The sequence below is a fragment of the Peromyscus maniculatus genome, chromosome 5 (genome assembly GCF_049852395.1).
Source record: "Peromyscus maniculatus bairdii isolate BWxNUB_F1_BW_parent chromosome 5, HU_Pman_BW_mat_3.1, whole genome shotgun sequence".
Classification (NCBI taxonomy): domain Eukaryota; kingdom Metazoa; phylum Chordata; class Mammalia; order Rodentia; family Cricetidae; genus Peromyscus; species Peromyscus maniculatus.
Genome location: NC_134856.1, coordinates 103343670 through 103363820, shown reverse-complemented (window position 1 = coordinate 103363820; position 20151 = coordinate 103343670). Strand labels below are relative to the sequence as shown.

At 44.6% G+C, this 20151-nt stretch overlaps 1 protein-coding gene and 1 non-coding gene across 3 annotated transcripts; both read right to left on the bottom strand.

Annotated features, from left to right (window-relative positions):
* Positions 1 to 3544: 3544 nt before the first annotated feature.
* Trnat-cgu (transfer RNA threonine (anticodon CGU)) lies at positions 3545 to 3618 on the bottom strand. The gene has a single exon. It is a non-coding gene; the product is annotated as a tRNA-Thr (tRNA).
* Positions 3619 to 7077: 3459 nt separating this feature from the next.
* On the bottom strand, positions 7078 to 16981 carry Gpx6 (glutathione peroxidase 6). Of its 2 annotated transcripts, none has more exons than XM_006988890.4 (5): positions 16741 to 16981; positions 15104 to 15257; positions 10327 to 10444; positions 9761 to 9860; positions 7078 to 8017 (listed from the first exon to the last, which is right to left on the bottom strand). In XM_006988890.4, the coding sequence occupies exons 1-5, from the start codon at positions 16825 to 16827 to the stop codon at positions 7811 to 7813; spliced, it is 666 nt and encodes a 221-aa protein (XP_006988952.1). In that variant the 5' UTR covers positions 16828 to 16981; the 3' UTR covers positions 7078 to 7810. The 2 variants fall into 2 exon arrangements, with proteins under 2 accessions (XP_006988952.1, XP_076429096.1); XM_076572981.1 differs by lacking the exon at positions 7078 to 8017 and adding an exon at positions 9217 to 9456.
* Between the last annotated feature and the right edge of the window lie 3170 nt (positions 16982 to 20151).

The window sequence follows — 20151 nt, the reverse complement described above, 5'->3', positions numbered from 1 at the left end:
ATGTATATTGGTCTTTTCCCTCTCTCTCCCTCCTCCTCCTCTTCCCTCTCCTTTCCCTCCTTCTTCTCGGGGGGGGGGGGGGGGGGAGGGGGGGGTAGATTTTCACCATGTAACCTAGGCTAGCCTGGAGCTCACGATGTAGCCCAGGCTGGCTTTGAACCCACAGTCTTCCTGCCTTTGCTTCCTAAGTGCTGGGATTATGTTCATGTGCCACCATGCTTGGCTCCCGTGCTAGCACAAGGATGTGAGGGTTGTTTGTCTGTCTGTCTTTCCTGCTTCGGTGTGTGCTTGGCCAGCCCTGCTACTGTTCTGAGTCCCTGGCTGGAAAAGACCGAGGCCCCTTGCCTGCTGTGGGGTGTGTGTGTGTGTGTGAGGGATGTGAGGGGGGGGGGCTGCACACACCTTTAACTGCAGGGAAGGTCTTGGCAGTGCTGGTCCTCTAGTTTTTCTCAGTTAACTGTTTGGTTTGGGAGGATTTTTTCTTTCTTTCTTTCTTTCTTTCTTTCTTTCTTTCTTTCTTTCTTTCTTTCTTTCTTCTTTATTTATTGGTTTGTGGATTTTTTTTTTTTTAGTTTAGGGTTTTTTGTTTGTTTGTTTTTACTGTGTGTGCCCTATAAATATATTTTTAATTATCATTAAGTATTTCATAGTTGTGATAATCTTAAAAAAATGGAATCTTCTTTAAAATTTCGATTTGGGGGAGCTGGAGAGATGGCTTAGTAATTAAGAGTGTCTACGGCTGTTGCCGAGGACCCAGGGCAGAACCCACATCATGCCTGCCTATAGCTTCATCTCCAGAGGATCCCAGGTCCTCTTCTGGCCTGATCAGGGCCACACATGTGTTCACATATGCACACACATACACATAACTAAATAATAAAGTAAATAATTTTTAAAGTTAATTTGTGTTTGCTTTGAATGCTGAACTTTGGATTTTTAGAGCTGACCTGAAGGGCATCTTGCTCACTCATGATAAACCTCCTGAATTGATTTGCTAATGATTTAAAGAACACTTTTTTTTTTTTTCTGGAGAGCACTGGCTTGAAATGCATCATAATGTCTTTGCCTGGTCAGGTGACACTGACCTTCTAAAGTCAGTTCAGATATTTGTCTTCTTCAATACTTGCCGAAGGAATTCATTATTATGTCTATTGAAATTGGTCTTTTCAGAGAATTTGGCTAATGTCTCTCCAATCCTGACTTCTCCAAAACTCACCTATATAGGGTGGTTTTAGTTTACATAAAACTTCAGCAAGGGACTCCAGTTTTTATTTGTGTCTGTTCTATGGAAATCTCCTGGAGAAGCTTAGTCTAAAACAGTGACTTCCTATCATGTTTATTTAACACTAGTAATACTTGGCCTACACTTGTGGCAAGTCTCTGCAATGTGTCTCCATCTTCACACGGTCTTTCCCTCACATACCTATCCCAGAATCCCAAGCTCCCTCCTGGCATTTACAAAAGTTCCAGGAACTGGACTGTGTCCCACCTTAATTCAGTAGGATCATCATCAAAATGGGTTCCTCCTGATAGGTTAGTGGTTTTCAACCTGTGAGTCTTGACCCTTTTGACAAACCTCTACCTCCCAAAACATTTACATTATGATTCATAACAGTAACAAAATTACAGTTATGAAGTAGCAATGAGAATAATTTTATGGTTGGGGGTCACCACATCATGAGGAACTGTATTCCAAGGTTGCAGCATTAGGAAGGTTGGGAGTCACTGTGCTAGGTGAAGCAGGACACACTTAGGAGGTGAAGGCACAGGACCAGGGTTCAGGGCCAGCCTGGGCTATATGAGCCCCTATTCCAAAACAAAACAGAATAAAGCAAAACAATAGCAAAAGTCTATTACTTCTGCAAAGAGTTTATTTCCAAATAAAGTCACATTAATAGCAGGTACAAGGGATTAAAGACTTAACATATATTTTGAAAAGGGGGGATACAATTCATCAAAAACATGCTTAGCATGTTTATTCATACATTTAAAATAAAAAGGGACTGAACGTTTTTCACAAACTTTTATTTTAAAGATTAGAACAATGATCTCACCGTATACCGAACTTAACTGACCACTGACTGATGCACGGGCCAGATATCCATTTCGGATAGTCCGTGTGTATTTATCCACCAGTTCTAGTCAGCTCTACTAGATGAGCTTGTGATCGCTGCCCACTGTGCTAAAGTCATTTGTCACGGGTGCCTCAACCACCTCGTGCAGCAGCTGAGGGTTGAATAAGGAGACGGGGACCTGCTTCAAGCCCCCATCAAAATGAACAGAGGTGAGATCCAGGCACAGCTAGAGGTAATTTTCTGGTTATTTTATGTTGCTACTCATGGTACTTAGTGATATAGTGGTTATACTGTGCCAGCTTCCATTGATAAGAAGAATTAAAAGCAGTGAGATGGCTGAAGGGGTATGGGCACCAGCCGCCAAGCCTGACAACATAGCTCTGTCCCTAGAACTAACGTGGCAAGAAGTGAATTGGCTCCCACAGCTGTCCTCTGGTCTCCATACACACATATGCGGGCACACACAAATAAATGCATATATGAAAATATTAAGAACACTTGACTGTGATTTTATTTGACAGGATATTCTCTTAAGTACCTGCCCCACCTCATACATGCCCCATATTCTTTCTTAGTCCCTCCCTCCCGCAGACTTCATCAGTAGCTGACACAGTTACCATATATATGTGTATATATACATATATGTACACACATGTATATATACATACATGTATATGTGTGTGAGTATATATATATATACATACATATATATTCATTTTTGTATATCTGTCACTCCTACACGGCATGTAAGATTCCCCAGAGTTTTTGGTTAGTTTTCTTCAGGACTGTATTTCCTCCCTTGGGGGATATGCCTGCCACATAAAAACAGTTAATGTTTGTGGCATGTGGATGAGACAGTGGGGGATGAGGAGCACAGAGCTTTTCTAAAGCACCAGGGTGGTCTCAGCTGCTTTAGATTGCTTTGGCACAGTCTTCCAATCTGCTCTTTCCTCCCTGCCTTACGATCCTTGCTTAGCATACTTGGGTCCGGGAAATTTTAACTTCCGGTCTATCATCTGGAATGCTTTCTGGTTATTTCCTTGAGAGGCTTAATTTAGATGTTCTTGCTTGTATCCTCTTCTAAATGCCAAAGACAAGGCTGGCTGTGTAACTAGGTGGTCCGGTGCGGGCCTAGGCTTCCTCTCCTGAAACATAAAAGGGGAGAGGGTGGATGGAAGGTCTGGCCTCTCACTATAGACATTCTAGTTTTCTTTTACAATGGCTCATTGAGCTGAAATGGATAGGATCTGGATCGTGTGTATCTATGCATGGAATTGTGGCTGCCCCTAAATTTAATGTAAATTTATGAAAAGTGACCCAGGATCTGTCCATACATTATTCGTTGACCAAGTTTTGAATTTGAATTACCTCATTAAAAACCGCGTTGTTTGAAAAAGAAGGAGACCATGACAGGTTATAATCTCGTAATAACAACTGAGTCTTAGCGGTAGGAAAGATGTGAAAACACAAGGCCCCACTGGGAGTCGAACCCAGGATCTCCTGTTTACGAGACAGGCGCTTTAACCAACTAAGCCATGGAGCCACACGGCAGCAGGTGTGAAAGACAGATGAATCTATTCTATTTGGGGGGATGGGATGGGGGGAAATGGACATCTGGTGATGCCTATTTTTGTTACAGAAGAATCATCTGTGAAAGGATACTGCGTTTTCTCTCGTCAGGCTGAAAGCATCACACCAGAAAACGAGTCAGTCCCGGGGTCGGTCAGATATTTTCCTCTTTACACACACACACACACACACACACACACACACCCGGCTATGGGATGACAAAGGCCATCAACGACAAAGCAGATGAATGCGCAGGCAGGCACGGCACTTGTGCCTGCGTGTGTGCTGTGCGAGTCTTTGACCTCTTCCAAGAGCTGCATCAAAAATCAACCTTTTGCAGCGTTCTCGCTCAGCAGATTTCCTGGCGGCTGGACGAAAGCCGATCTTCAGCTACGGCTGTCTGCAGGTGATGCCCTCTTTGGACCTCCTAAGTTCGATTTCAAAGACCATAAAGAGGATCTCACTCCGAGCCTCTGGAACGAGGGGCTGGGGAGGCTGGAGCCTTGCACCCTGCACTGGGGACCAGAAACGGTTTGGTTTCCTGGGAGTGGAGGTAGAGGGCTGTGCTCAAGCCGGGAAGCTGGCTGGTGCTGGGATTGTTGGGGCCGGGGGAGGGGGGAGAGGAACGAACTTGCTAGGCCACAGGAATGGGGCAGGCAGGACCCATCTTCTCAGGGCTGGGGAGGACATGGAGAGTCGCATCGAATGCAAATGGTTCCAAATCGAACTGTGGGAATTAAGTGCTACCCAGAACTCCATCAGCAAAGGCTTTCTACCCTAAGGACTTTATGATATCAAGCAGAACCCGGATGCCCTGTGTGTACACTTGAAAGTGGGGGTAGGGAAAAAAGACCTTTGTAGTTGCTCTCAGTAAAAATAACAAAGCCTGTGGTGGTATATACCTGTAATCCCAACACACTGGGAAAGCTGAGGCAGGAGGATTGCCTTGAGCCTGAGGCCAACCTGATTTACATAGCAAGCCTCTGCTTTAAAAATAAACAAATGACCCCCAAAACGCAGCACTGACCCCAAAGTGCAGCAGGGAAACTTGGAACTTCCTGGGACTGAAGGGACCCCCAAGATGAAGTTCTCAGCACAGAGGAGATTTACCTGCCTCAGAGGAACAAAGGTGGGGAACAAGAGATGAAGATGGGAGGAGACCCAGCAGAGGGAGAAGGGGAAAGGTATGTTCATGCGGGGAGGGAACGGGGACCAAGGGCTGCCTCTGGAGAGAGAGGACACAGGCATAGGCCAACAGGCAAATGGCAGTTTATAAAGGTAAAAGGGGAAAGAAACCCCAGGTTAGAATGCGGTGTTTCATTTTGATTGGGCTTGTTAATGGGACAGCCAAAAGGGGACTTTTGGTGGCTGCACTTCAATACTTTGATAGCTGGACCTTCGTGGTGGTCCAGCTTGGGAGGAGGAGGCTGGCTCTGGCTGGCTTATGGCTTGAATGTGAAATGTCCAGCACCGACTCATGTGTTTGAACACTTGACCCTCAGCTAATGGTGGCTTTGGGGTGAGTTGTGGTGCCTTTGGGATGTAGGTCACTGCAGGGCAGGTCGTAAGAGGTCATAAGCCTGTCCTGTTGAGCTCTCTGCAGCTACCTCACACTTTTGCTGCCCGAGAAACCCCACCAGCTGTCAGATTCATGATCAACTGGGAACCAAAGCGAGTCCCCCCTCCCTCATGTTGCTTTTGTATTTGGCCACACAGGCAAGAAGAATAACTAATGCAGGTTGTTGTAGAATATTACATTAAGAAGTGTTACTTTTTTTATGATGTGGAATATTTGCTTAATGATGCAAAGATGTGTTGTATTCTTATACTGTTGCATTTGTTTAACTCTGTGAAGCTGAGTTACTTTGCCTGTCTAAAACACCTGCTAGTCTAATAGAGAGTTAAATGGCCAATAGCGAGGCAGGAGAAAGGATAGGCGGGGCTGGCAGGCAGAGAGAATCAATAAAAGGAGAAATCTGGGAGGAGAAAGAGTAAGAGAAGGAGGAGGATGCTAGGGGGCAACCACCCAGCCAGCCACAGAGTAAGAGTGAAAGTAAGACAGACAGAAGTAAGAAAAGGAAAAAGCCCAGAGACAAAAGGTAGGTGGGGTAATTTGAAGTTAAGAAAAGCCGGCAAGAAACAAACCAAGCTAAGGCCAGGCATTTATAATTAAGAATAAGCCTACATGTGTGATTTATTGGGGAGCTGGGTGGCAGGTCCTCCAAAAGAGCAAAAACCAACAACAGTAAGTTCCTTAGAACAATGTTTATTTTCTCTGGATCAGAGGCATAGAATCCGTATTTTTCAGAGCAGCAGCAGAGTTGAGACCTCACAGATTCTCAGGCACAGTGCACATGTGCTGTGGCAAGCCGAAAGAAACCTGAGAGGCTACAGGTCCCGGTTGCTAGAAGAGTTTCAGGAGACCTCCAAGCCCTAGAGTCAAGTGTCCCAAATTTCTACGCTCAGATGTTGTAACATGAGCTGCTGTAAGAACCAAGGGACTTGACCACCTATGACTCAAAAACTGGAACACTAGCTGTGGTGTCGATCCCAGTACCTAAGGCTTGGGAGCTGCAGCTCCAGCCGATACTGGCTGCCACTGCCACCAGCTCCTGGTAAGAGCAGAGGATTACAATTGCCCCCAATTGCTCAGGGAAGCAAATCACAGAGTAATAAGCTCCCACCCAAAACACCGGGAGCAGTATGTCTCTGGACTGTCGAAACCATAGCCATAAGCCTGTAGTCTTCTAGACTTGCAGCTATGACAAGCGCTAGAGCCTGTCACCAGTCCATAACCCCGTGACACTCAAGGGCCAGAACTAGAGACACCAGAAAAACTACTTCTCCTGCTTCAGTTTCCCATCTGGACAGCACAAAGTACTCAGTCAGCTGACCACGAACAGCCGGCTTTCTGTAGGGCCCTTGCACTTCTGATAAAGATCAGGGTCTGTTGCTTTTTGACACTTTGTCCTGTTTATGTGCTTTCAGATTTTAATTAAGTATAAATTAATTTTATAAACAGAATTGAAAGAGGGGGAGGGAGGGAGAGAGGAAGGGAGAGGGAGAGATTCCTCCAGAAACAAGAAGTCCCCTTTTGTAGGAGCGTGGAGGGCTTGACTAAATGATCAGAATGAAGGGACAAAGAGGCCTGGCTCCAAAGAGTCGACAAGCTGGGCGTGATTGCAGTACCTGTATTCCTAGCTACTTGAAAGGCTGAGGCGGGAGGACTGGAAATTCAAGCCAGCCTGGGCTACATACCTAAGTCTGTGCTTTAGATCTGAGCAGCAATGTGTCTACAGTACCACCTGATGCTTTGACTAGTACCAAGAAGATTCTAGAACACTTCTGAGAAAACCAGAATGTTGAAGGTGTAAGTTGTGAGGTCAAGCAAGCACATAATATGGCCTGAAAAACATCACTCGGAGTCCACTGCTGCTGGTTCTTTGATTATTTATTGATGATTATCACGAGACAGTGTTAATAGGGAGAAATTTAAAGTTGGGAAGAGTCAGGGTGAGAGTGAAATGCATCATTTGGTGTGAAGGACATCTGTGACCAGGAGCCAGAACCCAAGTTCACGAGCAGAAAGGCACCTAGGAAGGCTCTGGTAGGGTCTCATCCAGAGGGGCCTTGGGGCCTACCAGGGTAGAGATGGCCCTCCCTTCCTGCCAGGTAAGGTTTCTGCTCTCAGCCTTCAGAATCCCCTAAGAAAACTAAAGGATGGTGTGCTACCAAAGGGGCTAGACAGAAAAGCTTGACAAAGCACGCCCAGCTTGAGCAGAGAGGAGGCTGGGAAGGGAACCCAAAGGGCCTTGCTACCCATTTCCACTTCCTTTAACTCATCGAGACAGGGAGTGATAGATTAGGACCCTTGAGGGGTTGCTTTTTTAGATGAATGGGATTGTCTGGATCATCAACTCTAAAATATGACTTCCTTTTGGAATAGATTAGGAAAACTTGACATGGCAGAGTCAGACATTTGGGTATATAGATTCTCTTTGACTTAATTTTCAATGCATGTACATGCCTACCACAGAGACCGTCTGTATACATTCATACAGAGCTGTTCACGCATGCATTAGTAGGGACGCAGGTAGTGTTGCATGCTTTGGTCATCTGGAGGCTGGTGATGGAGTGGAGCAAAGACATTATGTGTGAGGCATATCCTACTGGGTACGGGTTTGGTTTAGGTACTCCATGATGTCTGACTGGACGGTGCTAACAGGAGTCATGTGGAACCAGCGCATGACAGGGACCCCGTCAGTCCCCACCAGGAACTTCTCAAAGTTCCAGCGGATGTCATGGACCTTCATGGGATTCCAGAAGAGATATTCTGTAGATCCCAAAAGTTCAGAGGTGGGAGGGCAGGAGTTCTGGAGCAGAGACATGAAAAACAGAAAGATGATCTCATTTCTGCTTCTGTGTTGTCCAGCCTTCTCTGCTCACTGCTGTACAGCTTAATGTTTTAAACTCCACATGCTTCTGGCCCTGCCCAGGCCTCTTAATACACTACCACCAGCACACCAAGGCCATTCTAACCAGCGTAGAAAGTATGATAGTCAGTGAACAGCATCCCACTTTCCTGCCTCCCCCCAGTCTCATGACTTCATCATGATGAGTAAAAGAACACAGTCAGCGGGGGCGTGATGGCATGCTCACACCTTTAATCCTAGCACTCAGAAGGTTAAGAAGGTAGATCTCTGAGTTCAAGTCCAGCCTGGTCTACAGAGTAAGTTTCAGGACAGCCAGGGCTACACAGAGAAACCCTGTCTCAGAAAAAAAAAAAAAAAAAAAAAAAAAAAAAAAAAAAAAAATCTCTTTCTTTCAGCAAGTTATGATTTCTATGGTTTCAGTTTCCATAGGTGAAAAATAATCGCTTGGTTTTAGAATTGTAGTTCCCAGGCTTTGGAACTTCATAAGCCATAAAAGTTCAATAGCTATTTTGGCAATAAGGAAATTAAAAATCTGTTATAACCATAAATTTAAATCTTAAGATATTTTATTATTTACTTTCTTTTCTCTAGATTTATCTTATTTTTAAATTATGTCTATATATGTGTATCTCAGGTGAGTATGTACACCTGTGAGTACAGGTCCCGCAAAATTCAGCACAGGTTGTTGGATCCCTGGCTGAACAAGTGGTGGTTCTGGGAACTGATCTGGAAGATCAGTATATGTTAACAGCTGAGCTATGCCTCCAGCTCCATACTATTTAGTTTGTTATTTAGTTTCACTCAAGAGCCCAAGATGGTCTGAAACTCAGTGTGTAACCCAAGCTGACTATGGACTCAGCTTCCCAAGCACTAGGATTTCAGGCATGAGTCGCCACATCAGACAGGACTTTTAAATACTAGACAGCTCTGTATAGATAATATCACTGTTTTGAGACAGGGTCTTGTTGTGTGGCTGTGACTTGCCTGGATAGGACTATTTAGACCATGTTAGCCTAGAATTCATAGCCATTCCCCTGCATCTGGATCCTGAGTTATGGCATTATCGGTGTGAGCCACCATGTTTTGTCATGGTCATCTTCTGTGCTGCAGTTCATGTGGTGTGGCCTGACCATAACTTATTATTGGAATAAATAATTGACGTTTATATTTAGTAAGTAGATCTTTTGTTTCAGTTTGCTGTGGCTGAGTGGAAATATCCACAGGGACAGCTTTGTTCTACAGCCCATCCTCTGGGAACCAGTGACTGCACGATCCTTGTTGGGAAGGTTCTTCTTTCCTGGTCTTCTTCTGCAGTTATAACACACTGTGGTTCTTCTCCTTTGGCACTCTCTTTTAGCCAGGTCTGTGTCTTCTCCTGACTGTGTAATAGATCCTTCAGGTAAGAGACTAACCTATTAATTAGTAACTGTTAACTTGTATTTCGCAGTTCCTTGAACCAAGTAGAGATTGGATTAATGATTATTGATCGAATAAACAAATCATTAGCATTCAGCAGGGGAGGTTAATCCACATGAGAGCTATCATGTGTGTCTCCTCTGCTTGGAGCCAAAGCCTCTTGTCTATGAATTTACTCCTTACGGAGTCCCTCCTCATCAGAGACTCCAGCCCCGTTCCTCTCAGAGAATCCTATCTGACTGATCCACGCCATGTTTGTTCACTCACCTTTAGGAAAGAAAAAAACTTTTGTTCGTTTTCTCCATTCACATCCCCTTTCTCAAAGAGCTGGAAATTGGGGACATAGCCACCTCCTGGCCGCACATATCTGCAGTGAAACAAGGTGTTCTCAAGAGAATCCAAATGAAATCGAGGAGGGGTAGGAACGGCCACCAAGGGTCCTCCCAAAGGGATAGAAAAGATTATAGAAAACGAGAGGAGGAAGAGGGGGTTTCTCTGGGATCAAGATTCTAAGTAGGAGGCTTCATAGAATCAGAGCATTCCAAGACACTGGGGAGAGGACATTTTGAACTCAGATTTCCTGGCTCATCTCCATTTCCTGTGTCCTTCTTTTCCCTGAATGTTGTTTCCTTAGATCTTCCCTGTTCTCACCCTTAAAGAAGCCAAGCATGGAGAGAGAACTTGGGCACTTCCTGTAGGGCTGGCTGGAACTCTAGGCATCATGATGACATGCTTCAGCCCATTGTCCCATCACCCACTCTAGAAGACTCCGGAATGGAAGGTACCCAGGCAGATGAGGAAAGGGCTCCTCTAGGACCCCACATAGCACTCACTTGAGTCCATGGAGGATCTCTGAATTTTTGGCAGGTTCTTGTTTTCCAAACTGGTTGCAAGGAAAGCCCAAAACAACGACATTGAACTGCCTCAGCTCCTCCTGCAATGTGTTCAGTTCTGTGGGTAGAGGGTGAACAGCATGGGCTGAATCCCTGATCAAGTCTCAAAGGACCACAAGGTTTACCTTCTCATCCTGGGAAGACACTGAGGACTATGAAAGGCTACAGACATTCAACAGGCAGAGCAAACAGCTATAACACAAGTCTCTGGGAACTCATCTCAACGGCTGCTGGTTGTGTGGCACACTGTTTCCCAGATCTCCTTAGTCTTCACCTTACATGCAAAGAGTTTGGATTAGACTTATGAAAAATCCTACTTGATTCTGAAAGGCTAGACTCCCAAGTGCATTGTCTTTGCTAGCTGGTGGAGGTTGACCAGATGTTTTATAAGGAAAAGGCATATGAAAGGGCCACGCTCTCCTGTCCTCCCACCGCATCTCACGATGACCTCTGATGCTACAGTCACCTTCCCAGAAGCACGCGTTGCTGTTGTAAATTAGAAGTCATAAAGGGGAACAGAAAAGCAGAGTCTGACTGCAGTGTTCACCTATAATCCCAGCACTTAGAAGATGGAGGCAGGGGGATAGCCCTAAGTCATAGGTCAGCCTGAGCCATATAGTGAGTTCCAGGCCAACCAAGTCTATGTAGTGAGACACTTTCTCAAAAAGAGAGAAAAGTCCAAACCTAACGATAGCATTCTCTACCCTGACCTCAATACCAATAAACGAACACCATGGCCGCCTCAGTAGGATCCCAGGCCACACAGTGTAGACTGTTCTTCATTCGCCAAGAGCCTCTGACGTGTCTGCTCAGACCTGTGCCACTGCTGACTTCAGTCATTTTCCGTTTGGAGTTCCTCCTCAGAATCAGCCACGAAGCTCCTTTAGGACTGCTCGGCTTGCTGTCCCCCCAAGAACCTCTTCCTAGATGAGTGTCTTCAAGTTTTAATACATTCCTTGTATAATTTATGTGAAAATATATAACATATTTAATTTTAATAAAATAGAAAATAAATATATATTTAATAAATTTATTATAAAATTTATTTTTTGAGTTTCATGTGTGACCAGGATGGCTTCCAGCTAATTGTGTAGCCAAGGATGACCTTAAACTTCTGACCCTCCCACCTTCCCCTTCCCCTACCTGGTGCTAGAATTAGAGATCTGCATCACTATGCTTGGTTTATGTGGTGCTGCGGCCTGAACCTAGGGCTTCATACAGGCTAGGTAAGTACGCAGCCAATGGAGCTACACCTCCCCCCCGTATAAAATATTTTATATAGTCTTACCCATATCTTCAGTTGCTGCCTACATTCACCCGCCTCTCATCTTCAGCTTCCTCCTTGTAGCATAAACTCCGTAAACCTCAACGTTAGTCTCTGGCAAGCTCTGAGCCCTCTCAATTTTTTCATCAAGAGTAAAATTTGAGGTGCCCTCCAAAATTCTCACTAAGTAGTTTAATTCACAATGAGTGAAGTAGCCAGGTATAATGGCTGAAGCCTGTAATCCCAACATTTGGGAGATGCATCAGGAGGATCAGAGATTCAAGACCAACCTTGTCTTCTGGAGACCTTGTCTCAAACAAACAGAGAAGCGAGGAAATAGCAGGTACTGATAAGGAATAACATCCATGTGTTCTATTATGTAAAGGAGCAAGGTGACGAATAATTTGTGCACATGTATGCCTATCTCTCTTACACACACATACACACACACACACACACACATAGATGAGAGAGAGAGAGAGAGAGAGAGAGAGAGAGAGAGAGAGAGAGAGAGAGAGAGAGAGAGAGAGAGAGAGAGGAGATTGATTTCAGGAAATATATACTATAAACTATTACAAGTTATGTAAATTAAAGGGAATTTGGGCAGTATGCCTATTAAACCCTTTTGTATCTTTTGAATGCTGGGAGGTATTTTATACTCAACATATGTATTAAAATTAAATTTAAAAAATTCCCTCAGACCTACACAAATGCTAGTCAAGCATTCTACCATGCTCTTAGCCCTAAAATTAAATTATAACAAATTTCCAAATGTACCATATTTTCAACTTTTTGAAGGAAAGAAAATCCCCATTTGTTAACTGATACTAAACTGATTTTTGCTTCTTAAATTTAGGTTCTTGGGTTTTAAAAAAATTAATATGTATCTTTTCAGGTTTTCCTTAAAGCTGATTCCATGTAAGAATATAGAAATATAGTGGTTAAGAGCACTGACTGCTGCTCCAGAGGACTTGGGTTTGATTCCCAGTGCTTACATTGTATCTCACAACTATCTGTAACTCAAATGTCAGAGGATTCAGTACCTCTTCTGGTCTTTATGGGCACTGCATGCATATGGTTCATAAACACAGATACATACATATATGTGTACATACAGACAAAACAACCATATACATAAAATTAAATTTAAAAACAAAAGACAAGAACAAAAAACCTGTAATTTCACCACTAAATTGAAACAAGTCTTTAGCTTCTCTTGAAATCTGAACCAGTTGTTTGGCTATGATTTGTATCATGTAGTATTTTTCTTTCTTTCTTTCTTTCTTTTTAATTTTCTTGAAACAGGGCTTCATGGAACCTAGGCTGGCCTGGAATATAATATGTAACCAACAATGACCTTGAACTCCTGACTCTTCTACCTGCACCTCCAAAATGGGGTTATAGGCAGTAGTATTAATGCCTGCCTGAGGAAGTGGCATTTTAATATAACTACAGCTTAAGTCAAACATCTTCCTCTGAACAGTAACTTCAAAATCGGAAAATTTGATGACACATGTATCCTAGATGAGACATTGCAATGTACATCAATTTAAGTCATGTTTAGGAAACAGAAAATTCTGGAACTTGTAATTATTATAGTTGCATTAAAACAAATTGATAGCATGTAATAACATTGTTCATATGTATAATCGAAGCATTTGGGAGGCAGAGGCAGAAGGATCATGAGTTTGAAAGGTGAAATCTTATCTCAAAAAATTATTTTTGAACAGCACCTCATAGTTTTGATCAGTCAAGTAGGTAGCAATGTCAACATGTGGAATTTGTAAAAACTTGTTCCTGCATTATTTTGGTCCATTTATCTGTAGCATTTGATTCAATAAACCTTTAGAAGTTATCGTGGATATTCTTAAAACAATAATGTTCTTAGCGTGTCAAAAATTATATCACTTGTACAATTCATATAGAAATTTATATGACCTTATTTGAATTAACAAAAATGTGAAATCCTTCCATGATGAACACAATAGGGAGATGGAACATTCTCCCATATTTACCACTTGCTCCATGCAGCCTTCATAGTGGCTTGGATAAAAAACCTCATTCTATGTCATTTAGGGGTGCCTCCTGAAGATAAAAGACCAGTCTTTTGTTGTTGTTGTTGGTGGTGGTGGTGGTGGTGTATGTGTGTGTGTGTGTGTGTGTGTGCGCGTGTGTGTATGATATGTACATGTGTGGAAACTGGGGGTAGATATTTGGTGTTTTCCTCTATCCCCACATTATGTTTTTCCACTTTATGATATATGATATTTTTTGAGGTCATCTCTCACTGAACAGGGGCTACTGTTTTACCTAGACTGGCTGGCCAGTCAGCCTGAGGAATCCACTTGCCTCTTTGCCCCTTGTATCCTAGTTATAGGCTTACAGGCTTGTGCCTCTACCGTGTTTGGATTTTTGTAGGTTCTAGGGAACTGAATACAGGTCTTTGTGTATGTTCAACAAGCACTTTATGCACTGAGACAACTCCCTAGCCTCCTAATGTTTGTTTTTGTTTTGATATGGGGGTCTTAAGTAGTTCAATGGCTGAGAATGACTTTGAACTCCAGATCCTCCTGTCTCCCGCTCATAAGTGCTGAGATGACAGGTTTGGACCACTGTGTTATGCGATGCTCAGGACCAAAGCCAGGACTTTGTGTATACTGGGTAAGCACTCTGCCAAACAAACCACATCACCAGCCACATAATCTGTATTATGACTCCCCATTTCACTCTTGGTTTAATGCAAGCCAATCTCCACTATTCTAGGTTCTGGTCTATGAGTCACAGGGAGGCTTTGGTGTTCTATCAATCAACCCTACAGAACATCAACATCAGAGTATGCAACCCTGGTCAACCATGACCAATCAAGACTGCCCTTCAATCTTGTCTGAACACACACACACACACACACACACACACACAGTGTCTAAATCACAAAATGACCACTCGCCACCCTGCCAATATAAATGGTTGCAACTACTTTACTAGTTACAGCTCCAGCCTTTCTGTTTCTCTCACACTATAGATATGATTTCTTAAGATAACCAATCACACAATTGTCCCCTTCTTTATTTCCTGACTGCTTTTAATCTAGAGCAAAGGTTCAGTTCCTGGAATCTTTTCCCACACTACCTGACGCTAGCTCAGGGGACCTGAGTCTTTTTTATCCCTTTCTGAGAAGCCTCCTTGTTCCCTGTGGCAGATGGGCAGCAACTCCAACTTGTTCAACCACGGATGTGTTTCTTAGTGGTTGTCCAACATATCTGGGGGAAAACCTTAGTGCTTGAGCATGGAGATAATTCTGGCAGGAAAAGCAGCAGAATAGGAAGGTTTAGGGGAGTAGAGTCAGTGTGCTTATTCATTCCCCAATCCCAGCAACACAGAAACACCTTCTCCCATCACACTATGGTCGGGGGCATGCTAGTTGTAAGAGAGAACTGAAATTTGAGTTCTTACCGGGATAAGTAGCTGTCAGGCCACAGAAGGATGCCACGTTGACAAAGAGGATGTGCTTTCCTGCATACTGCTGGAACTGGACATACTCCCCACCGTTCAGGGTCTTGGCTCCATACTCATAGATGGTGCCAGCCACCCCTTTGTCGCAATCCACCTGTAATACAACACAAGTGACTCCAGTGGTCTGACCTAATAAACAATAACCCTCAACATCTGTCAGCATTTTCAAAGCACTTAAAGATTTTTCATGCAATATCTTAAAATTGGAAGAACTGAAGAATTTCTGTTTGAGGAACTCCACATTCAGGAAGGCATTGGTGGTGAATACAGACCTGGGTGCCCCTAGAGGGTGCCCTCTCCAGTGGGCTGTGACCTCACTTGATAGTAGGTAACCTGTGACTTTACAGCTGCCAATCAGAATTTTACATGCATTCTTACCCTTCACATGCCCAATAGCAGAGGTCAAAGCTCAAAGGTCAGACTTAAGGATTTGCATCATGGGAGCATTTTAGGCATGTTTGGGCTCCCAAGAAGACACACTGGATCAAAATCTCTAGGAATGGGACCCAATCACCAGTGGGTTCTCAGTTTAGCTAAGGTTTGAGAATTACTGTTCTCTATGATAAGATTGTTCTTGCCTTTTAACAGAAGGGAGCCAGAATTGACAAAAGATATATAAGTAGCTTAAAGCCACAAGTGAGTTTGGGGTTTTCAATGAGTTTCTCTGATTTTAAAGTTAAAATATATTGGTCCCTCAAGTCATCTGCATTAGCCCTATTCTGCCTTCTAAGATGTATGCATGCTTTTTTTTTTTTACAGGGGTGGCTGCTGACTCCTCGTGTGGACATTTTTGGATACCATTCCCCGCTCCTGGCTCCTTGTGAGGATTTTTGACTACTGCCCTACAGTGTGATGATTGTGCAGCTCCTTGGAGCAGCACCAAGATCTGAGGAGAAGTCATTGCACTGAGCAGAGCCCTGTCTTCATGCCCTCCCCCCAAAAATCAGCCTCTGTGTCTTAATGGTCACTAAACAAAAGTCCCCCTTCCCCTAACCTGGTCTCTCTCTCTCTCTCTCTCTCTCTCTCTCTCTCTCTCTCTCTCTCTCTCTCTCTCTCTCTCTCTCTCTCTCTCTCTCTCTCTCTCATCTCTCAGTTTGGTCCAATTGGTCTGAGAACAATCAGCCTCCTTCCCAATTCACTTGCTACTTAACCACTCATTTCCCAGAACCCATGGGCTGCTCCAGGTTACAGATCAGCATGGGATAGGGCAGATTCTGAGTTGTCAAGCAGAGATCAAGGAGGAATGGCAGGGGCAGCTGGCGGTGGGGGGCCGGGGGCGGGGTGTGTGTGTGGCGGGGGGTGGGGAGGAGGCTGGCTATATTCTGCTCAAAGGTCCACTGGGTGCAGAGAAGCAGAGAAGATTCGTGGAAAACACAGTAAAGCAGACTGAAGAGAGGCGGGAAAGGTGCTGTGGCCGAGGGCATCGGTGGCAGAAGTCTGCAAAGAAAGCCTGTCAAGCAGCTCTCTCCCTTCAAGAACAGGATAGGCCCCTGAATCGCTTGGTAGCCACGTTATTTATCAGATGTTGAAATCAGCTTAGATCTCCGGGCGGGGGCAGCGGGTCAGGGGTTGCTTACCTTTGTTTTCTGAGGATTCAGAGTACTCTGAGACAAGGCAGCTAGAAACAGTGGGAAAAGACAGGAGGCCCAGAACTGCTTGGCCATGGCTGTACAAGGAACACTGGGTGAGTCTCGAACCTCAGGAACTGTGATCCCTTTTGAGTATCCCCAGCAGGCACCAGTTTGGAGAAGCACAGCCAATCACAGAGCGGCTTTCAGTCTCCACCTCTCTCCTTTTCTCTCTTCTGCTCACCCTTGCTCTTCGGATGCAGGAGACACGTGCGTGCGTGCATAGGCACATGCTCTGACAGGTGAAGGTGAGATGAAGGTCTGGAACCTGAGATGCTGCACCTCCCCTCTCCAGGTGACTGGAGGAACTCATGCCACTGAATCGCAACCTACTTTTCCACAACGTGTTCTCGAGGTTTGCATGCAGACTCAAGTTTGAAAAGCATTGGCTCAGATTGTCAACAGTGATGCAGCCTGGAGACACAGGCACTCGCCCCCCCGCGAGGAGTTCTCTTCCCGCTTAGGGACCTTTGCTCCTGCTCAGGTAAAGCCAGATTCTTGACAATGCCACAGAAAAGAACTCCAGGACCAGAGAGAACAAAGCAGTTAGTACAGTGGGTATTTAGACAAAGAGTCGTGGAGGGGAGGGCAGTGCACAACCCCAAGACATAGCTGTACAAGCTTCTGTGGTTTGCTAAGCCAGTCCTCAAAGCTTGTAACTTACAGCAGGATGAAGTGGAGCTCGGAATGCGAGCAAGGCCTAAAAGTAAAAACAAAACAAAAACAAAAACCCACACGCACTGGCTTAGTTGGTAAAGACTTAAATTTTAATTTAGTATTTGTGTATGGCATGTGAGCGTGCACCGGGAGGTCCCAGAACAGCTGTGTGCAGCTGGTTCTCTCCTGCCTTACCTGGGCTCCAGAGAGCAAATGTGGGTCAGGCTTGTGAGGCTGGCACCTTTACAACTGGAGTTTTCCTGCCATCCCTAGTCTGTTTGGTCGGTTTGTTGTTTGGTTTGGTTTGGTTTGGTTTGTTTTGATTTGGTTTTTCAAGATAGGGTTTCTCTGTATAGCCCTGGCTGTCCTGGAACTCACTTTGCAGTCCAGAGCTCTGCCTGCCTCTGCCTCCTGAGTGCTGGGCCACTGGTTTTTGTTTTGCTTTGTTTTTCAAAGGCAAGGTTTCATGTATCCCAGGCTGGCCGGTAATTGATTTGCAGCAGAGGACAACCTTGAACATCTGACCTTCCTGACTTCACCTCTGGGTTCATATAGATGTTTGCCATTATCCTGGTGTTCTCTGATGTTGAGGATTAAACCCAGGACTTCTTGCGTTCTAACTAAGCAAGTGTCTATGAGCTGAGCTATTACACATCCCCAGGCCTTTTGGCTTGGTGAGGGTTTCTATTGATGTAACCAGAGCAGCTTGGAGAAGACAGGGTTTATTTGGCTTACTCTCCTACAGCACGGTCCATCATCACAGGAAGTCAGGGCAGGAACCCAAGCAGGGCAGGAACCTGGAGGCAGGAGCTGACACAGAGGCCATGGAGGAGGGCTGCTTACTGGCTTGCTCCTCATGGCTTGCTTATACAGAGAACCCAGGACCCCAGCCCAGGGCTGGCCCCTCCCCCATCGATCACTAATTAAGAAAATGCACTACAGGTCTGCATACAGCTCCATCTTATGGAGGCAGTTTCTCAACTGTGGTTCTCTTCTCTCTGATGACTCTAGCTTGTGTCAAGTTGACTTAAAAGTAACCAGCACACCACGTGCTTTCTTCCCTCCCTCCCTCCCGCCCTCTCTTCTTCTCTTCCTTCCATTTTTCCTCCCTTCCTTCCCTCCTTCTCTAATCCCTTCCTCCTTTCCTTCCTTTCTGTATTTTATGGGTATGAGTGTTTTGTCTTGATGTATGTACGTGCGCTACATGCATGCCTAGTGCCTGCAGAGGCCGGAAGAGGGCATTGGCTCCCCTGGGACTGGGGTTGCAGGCAGTCGTGGGCTACCATATGGGTGCTAGGAATCAAACCTCTAGAAGAGCAGCCAGCACTTTTAACTGCTGAGCCATCTTTCCAGCCTCATATTTTTCTTAAAGAACCCCAACCCCTTTTGTAAAAATGAAATTAAAGGTTGTTTTATGAGATTTACTGTTTATATTTAGGGATGAATGCCGAGTACTGACACACTAAGGCTCAGAGTTATAAACATTCTGGCCTTGAGTGAGCAGAATTCATTAACTGCTTTTAACATGCTTGTCTGAGATGTTTTTAGGAAAACACAAATTATCTCTGCAGGCAGTTTGGGATTGACTTGTTGTGATGAGATTTCTTGACTTTCGGGGAGCAGAAAGGGCAAACTGGATCCCAAGGTAAAGCAGTTTCTTTCTCTTCTCATGACCCCTTAATTTTCCCACCTTTTTTATTCTGTCTCAAGATGACTATCATTTGTTCTGTCTCTTCAAACTTCACCACTTAAACAAACAAACAAAAATTGTCAAGATTTTAAAATATGAAGCCAGGCTATTGGTCCTAAGCATTTCTGCTTTGCCCCTCACCTTGGCACCTGGGAACGAGTTCCTTAACAGAGGACAGACAAACTGAGGGACATGCATCCACGGTGGAAAGTTATCATTCCATGAGGCAGGAATGGCGTGGGCTTCAGTCTCCTCCTTTGCAGATGCTTGTATTAATCTTTGCCCTGCCTAGTCTAAAAATGTGTTGTTGTGAAGTTTTAACAGGATAACAACCAGCATGTTGTGCCAAAATCTCTGAAGTGGGTGAGAATTGTATTTCCCGACTGCTTCCTCTCGCCTTCTCTCCCACCCACCCGGTTTTTACTGCCAGCTTGGGGTCATGAGAAAGCCTTCCTCTCCATTCTAATCCTGTCATCCAGCCCTGCCACCTGCCCTGCCCCTTCCAAGCTCACACAAAGGGCCTTCTATGCCTCTGAGAAGTGGGATCTGGATGGAGTTCCAATTCTTGTGAACTCTTAGAAGGCATCCACTGGGTTGTCTGGGACTTCTGTGTTCCTCTGCAGTCCAGGATCTGATCCAGACACCCAGTGCAGCCACACCGCTCTCCAGGGTCTTGAGGCAGCATGCAGAAGGCTCTCCTCTTAGTGCACATCCCCAAGATCTTCAGCCCTCTCCCAGTCTCAGTTTTAAGAATAGCTGAACCTTAGAGTGAGTGTATTTTCCCACTTTACTAAAGTGAGCATAAACTTATAAAATGTCACTTGACTTAGGTTTTTCTGTTTGTTTTTGTTCTTCAGATGCACTAACTGCACATATTAGGAATCTGAAGAGTGATATTTATTTATTTATTTTTAAATTTGTTTCAGGATCCTACTCTGTAACCTTGGACAGGCTGCAACTTACTACGTAGCCCAGGCTGGTCTCAAAACTCATGGAAAGTCTCAATGTTCCAA